A 5,787-nucleotide genomic window follows, 5' to 3' on the forward strand; every position below is an offset into this window, starting at 1 on the left:
TATACCCCAAGATTTCCTCCACTTCGTACACGTCGTCTTTTTTAATGATCTTTTGTAATTCTTTTTCGTAAAAAGTCCCTTCTAATTCCTCTCCGTTATAATCTTGCACTCTATACACGTAAGGATACCTTCCAGGAACTCTTTTAGAAATGGTAAACAGTTCTGTGGTCCAGTTAGGTAAATATCCTTTTTCAAATGTGCGTTTGGCTTTACTGATGCGGACCTGATCTCCTTCTTTAAACTGAGGTTTAAGAAACTGTTTCTGATTCGATATCCCATATAAAGTTTTCCAGACTTTTAACACATTAGAAGCATTTACTTGAACTGGGGCTCTTTTGATACTCCGATGATAGGTATGATTGTAAGCATACACTAAATCCGGTAAAACTTCTACATACCGTCTGGTTTTATGACGAGTAAAATAACGCCACATGCGTGCTTTGAGTGTACGCTGAAATCGTTCCACGATACTAGCTTTAGTGTCCGTATTACGAGTAGTAAAAAAATGAATGGATTTAAAAGCTTGTAAGAATTCTCGATTAGTAAATTCTTTTCCTTGATCGGATTGAATGCGGACGGGACGTCGACCGTCTTGTTGAAAAATCTCTTGTAATCCTCGAATCATTTCTTTTCCTGTTTTCTGTTTTAAAGGCACTACCCAGGCATATTTAGATAAGACGTCAATGGCACATAATAAAAACGTATATCCATCATTATGTTTCTTTAAACTGGACACATCTGCTAAATCTAATTGCCATTGTTCGTCTATATCGGTCACTCTAGTCTGTTGTCTCCGGAATTTTCTTTGATTGGGTTTATGTAAAGTATAAGTATCTTGCTCTTTTAACCATTCTCGAATCTTTTTCAGGGAAATTCCTAAAGGTTTGACCTGACGATATAAAGCTTGTATTCCTCCGTACCCTCTTTTAGGATCATAATAAATCTCTTTTAAAATATCTTCTACTTGTTTCTTTTTCATATTTTAGGCAATGAAAGCCAATTTTCATCGATTTGTCCTAATTTCTTTTCTTCTTCCTTTTTAGCTTTAAAGGATCTAATGTCTTCTTCGACTTGGGCTTTTAATTTCTTTCGAGCTAAAGGACTATATCTGGATCCTACCCTTGTCCCTACAGGAGTTGAAATGGATTTTTTAATGACGGTTCCTCGATCCCCTACAGGTCTACTCACTGGAGTGTCAAAAAAGGAAGAAAATCCACTATCGTCTATTTCGTGACTTTTAGGAGTACTGATTTTTCCAGGTCTCTGCATGGCTTTTATAAGGTTTCCATTGCTCACGTATTCTAGAGGAGTACGCGTCTCTTTTAAAGCTTGAGCAAATTGTTCTAATCCTGTAGGAACCGGATGATGTTTACGAGACTGAGATCTCATACTATCAGCCATTAAATCCACAATGTTAGAATCGGGAATTTTTTGACCTCGATAACTAATTTCACCTTCTTTATTCCAAGTTAATACTTTAGGGTTTTTCTTTAAATGATTTAATAATAATCCAGCTTTTCTTTTCATGTTTTTATTCACTGTTTCAAGAATTTCATCGTCAATTTCAGCTGCTGGTAATGCTGCTGCTGCTGCTGCTGGGGCTGGAGCTGGAGCTGCTGCTGCTGCTGGAGCTGCTGCTGCTGCCGGAATTTTCAGTTTAGAAATAGGTTCCTGTCTAGCTTGTTGTAAATAATTCCTATATCGATGAAGTTCCTGGCCATATAAAGCGACTTTTTCTTCTGGGGTTAAATCTTCACGTCTTGTAATCTCGTCCAATTCCTGACCTAAACTGATGGTGGATTGAAATTCCGGAGGTTTGGGTAATTTGGCCTTGAGATCATTCAATAAGACTTCAGGAACTAACACCATTTTACGACTCATATTTTCTTCTTCTTCTTCTTCTTCTTGAGGACTTTATAGACGGATTGACCGGCACCCAACAATAAAGGTGCTGCTGAGATTAATAAGGGTAAAATGTTCCCTCCTTTTTGTTGAAGTAATAAAGCTCGTCGTTTCTGGACAGATTGAGGTTTGACCAGTCTCCTGAAGATGTGTTTCTTAGGAGCTAGTTTTCGTTTATGAGCCGAACTAAGAGGTAACACTCCTTTTAATAGGTTGTAAACGATCTCGCAGATTTTGAGAATACAATCTCCAGAACAATGTTTTAAAATACCCGTCTTTAATGGAGAGGAATAGTGAGGGTCCGATAACACTCTTAAAAGAGGCCAATGAGGTTTTAATCGTGTAGAACAGCATCTTTTCTTCTTCTTCTTCTTAGCCATCCTGGGGTTAAAATGAGGACATGTCCCAGGTTTCTCCCCTTTTTATACTCTCAAGGAGGAGGAGCATACATGTCGTGTTTGGCCTTCTCGTGTTTATCTCTATTTTTCTGGGTGACGTAGAATTTAGAACAATATCGGCATTTATATCTCATTCCTTTAGGAAGTTGAGGTGTAGAAGCGGTCAGAGGTTGAAAGCGTGCTATTTTAGGAGTGTGAATGGGTACTTTAATTCTAGGAGTGTGAATGGGTACTTTAATTCTAGGAGTGTGAATTCCCACATTGACTTGAGGAAACATTTCTAAATCGGGAGCTCTTTGACTGCCTATGGGTCCCATAGGACGATCCATTCTCATTTCAGCTTGTTTTTTTAATAATTCCCCAATAGTTTTTTGTCTTTGTTCTTTATAATACTGATTGATTTCGTTTTTTAAACTTTCAGGCATGGCTTTTCGTTGAGCTGGAGTTTTGGGAGTCGTTTTTTTCTTTCTACCACCTTTTCTTTGAGTAGGTTTTCTCTTTTGAGGTTTTCTCTTAGGAGGTTTTCTCTTCTTTCTGGTCTTTTGAGCTGCTCGGACCATCCAATCTGGAAATACTCTTTGTTTCTTATTATTGACTCGTACTACCACACTTTTTAAACGACGCACACGTCGTTTCTTAGGTGCATTCCATTTAAATAAATGACGAATAATGACTCCGCCTAGAAATCCGGCTCCTCCGCGTTTTAAAATGGCATTTTTTCTGTCTTCATCACTAGCCGACTTATCGGCTATGATACTTAAATCTTGACGATGATTATTAATAAACTTTTGAGTCTGTTTATTGATAGGTAAGACCCCACGTATCAAATTTCGAGCTCCCATAGCAAACCAATTCAATAAAGCTTTACGCCCTAATTCGATTAAATGGGCTCGCTTGGCAGGATCTCGCTCCTGCTGTAAACGTCGTAACGTTTTCACTAATTTACTCTTGGCTGAGAGAGGTCGACCCATGACGACTGTATAATGATAAATGACAAGATTAATGTTGATACATTTTTATTTATACTCTTGTGGCATGTGTATAGTTAACAATTCAAACAATCGACTTCTCAATCTGTATTCGTCTGGGGTGTGTGGATTCAAGTCCACCAGGAGATACCCGTGAGGAACACTGGTGGCTTCTTGATAAGCCGACATCAAATGAGGTAAGGCTAACTGTCGACTCAAGACACTGATTTGAGATTTGTCTCTGGGATTTTTAAACAACACTAAATAATGAGCATTCAAACTAATAGTGCGATGTTGTGGTGCCCGATCAAATAAATTCTGAGTGATGTAAATCACACTGGTATTCCGATGATGCGCTTTACGGGTAAACCAATCCACGATCGATTCGATGGCTTTTCCTCCCATCATGTCGTCAAAAATGAGTAAGTGAGGAATACTTAAATTGGCTACTAATTTCTCATCGTCTTCTGGAATATTTCGAATGAAGGAGACCTGATCTGTTAAAGAAGTGTAAGCCGGTTGCCATTCTCGATAACACCAGACAATTTTTTGTGGCATGGGGGTAATCCAATGTAAATTTTCCACTAATTTCTTAACAAATTCCGTTTTCCCCGATTTAGATGGTCCTGCTACCACCATGGTAAATTCGTGTTTTAATTGAAAAGACGGGAGTGTCTCGTCAGGTTGCATGATGATAAATGAAGAAAAAAATAGGGTTTCAATCCTTTTTATTCAACACAGAAATATACGTTGAGTTCTCTTCACATCGGATCGACAGATGGGGCAATACCGGAAGGTGGGAGCACATAATGAACAGCAACATACGTGTCCACAAGGGAGTAAAGCCATTTGTAATTCTCCCTCTAAACAAATGTGACATTTTCCTGTGGCCTGAATCTCTGTAGAGGTTTGCTCTAGTAGAGGTTTAATTTCAGGTGAAACTTTGTATCCCACCCGGAGTAAATGGTTAATGAATACGATCATCACCCACTCACGTCCTTTATAGGTATTGATGTAAGGACAATTAGGGTTCCAATAAGCATGTTCTACATAAGGATCGTCTGTAGGTTTCCAGCAGTTTAAAGTCATACCACAATGAAAACAGATGGTCTTATCACTCACTCCCCTGTAATAAAATCCAGCTTTGGCTAGGTTGGGTAATAATCCTTTTAAAGACTCGGGCCATCCCTCTTTAAAGGTAGCTTCTCTCTTTAAGAGCAGAGCATAGTTAGGGTAATGAGGAACCCCCTCTGGCTCCCTAGAATGAACAGCCATGACTGAAGTGTTCAAATATGTTTGCCCCCTTTTTATAACCCCCTTCATATTTTAGGGGTTTTCCCCACATAAAATAATAACACATTTTGAAATACAGTATGTTTTAATAACCATAAGGTAAAGTATTATAATCATTCATTAATTGTCTCTTATCATAGACAATTCTATATTGTTTTTCTAAAGGTACTGTCTTGACTTCATGTTGACGAGTCCTCTGTATTTTGTAAGGATACGAGACTTGGATTTCATCCATTTCTTTCTTGAGCATTTTTTCTAATGTCTCTGGTGATACGATATTGGAAGCCCGATAATTAAGAGTCAATCCTTTGACTTTACACACGGAATTTCCCTTGGCGGTAAGGTAAGCATAATTTTTAGGACCTCCTGACATGAATTTGATAATGTGGTCCCCGTCTAATTCATCAGTCCATTCTCCTAAACTGTGGCCAAGGGTAGGATTAAATTGTCCCTCCTTATGTTGGTATATGATACTGTCCGTATCGAAATAAAGGACCCGATCTCCTAAAGGTTGTAAAGTCTCGTAGAGGTGTAATCGGGCATGAGCGGTAGTGAAACAGGCCAGTACCACGTTTCCGAAGGGACACTCTTCTACAAATTCTTGTTTCTCTTGATAATTCACCAGCATCATGTCCGATTCCGGGTCCTCTTTATTTTCTAAGAGTTCTAGCCCTTTGATGTCAATGGTCGAATCTTGTAAGAGTTCCTGTACTTCCTCTTCTTCGGTCAAGTATCGAGTTTTAGGTAATAACAGGCGTTGAGCGAATTTTCCCCACAAGCAATTTAAAAAGAGTTTGGCTATCGTTCTTCGCACCGGATTTTTTTCTATACTTAATAGGTCCATTCTAATGCCTTCTCTGTCTATGACTTTACGAATGTAATCTAGTTTTTGTTCCTCCGTCTGACAATCAGGTGGGAATCCAGACGCTTCCTGTTTGATCTTTAAGAAGGTATCGATGTAAGATCTGAATAAATCTTGACTGCTTTCTGGAAAATGCCAAACCTCGTAAATCCGCTCTAAGGTATATCCCATGTCTAGGGCTTTATGTAATTCTGTAGTCACCCAAGTACCTGTAAGACTGCGTTCCTGGTCTGTGTGTTGACATCGATGTTTAGAAGTAGAGTCCTGTCGTTCCGCACAGGTTCGGCATAATGGAAATAATAACTTGCCTCCTGTGCGATAAGGTAAAACGGGGTGATAGAGGCCTCGGGGTGGTAAGACCCGA

General features: G+C 39.0%; 1 protein-coding gene across 1 annotated transcript; it reads right to left on the minus strand.

Moving 5' to 3' along the window:
• Window positions 1-4,000: 4,000 nt before the first annotated feature.
• On the minus strand, window positions 4,001-4,543 carry LOC133185637 (death-associated inhibitor of apoptosis 1-like). The gene has a single exon (XM_061320948.1). It carries the CDS (start codon window positions 4,541-4,543, stop codon window positions 4,001-4,003), a length of 543 nt encoding a protein of 180 aa, XP_061176932.1.
• Between the last annotated feature and the right edge of the window lie 1,244 nt (window positions 4,544-5,787).

The sequence above is a fragment of the Saccostrea echinata genome, unplaced genomic scaffold, assembly GCF_033153115.1.
Source record: "Saccostrea echinata isolate AGI-Se365-2 ecotype Australia unplaced genomic scaffold, CSIRO_AGI_Sech_v1 ptg000012l, whole genome shotgun sequence".
Taxonomy (NCBI): domain Eukaryota; kingdom Metazoa; phylum Mollusca; class Bivalvia; order Ostreida; family Ostreidae; genus Saccostrea; species Saccostrea echinata.

What these genes read in the sequence shown, in the direction of transcription:
- LOC133185637 (XM_061320948.1), bottom strand. Translation starts at nt 4,543, where the DNA reads ATGGCTGTTCATTCTAGGGAGCCAGAGGGGGTTCCTCATTACCCTAAC.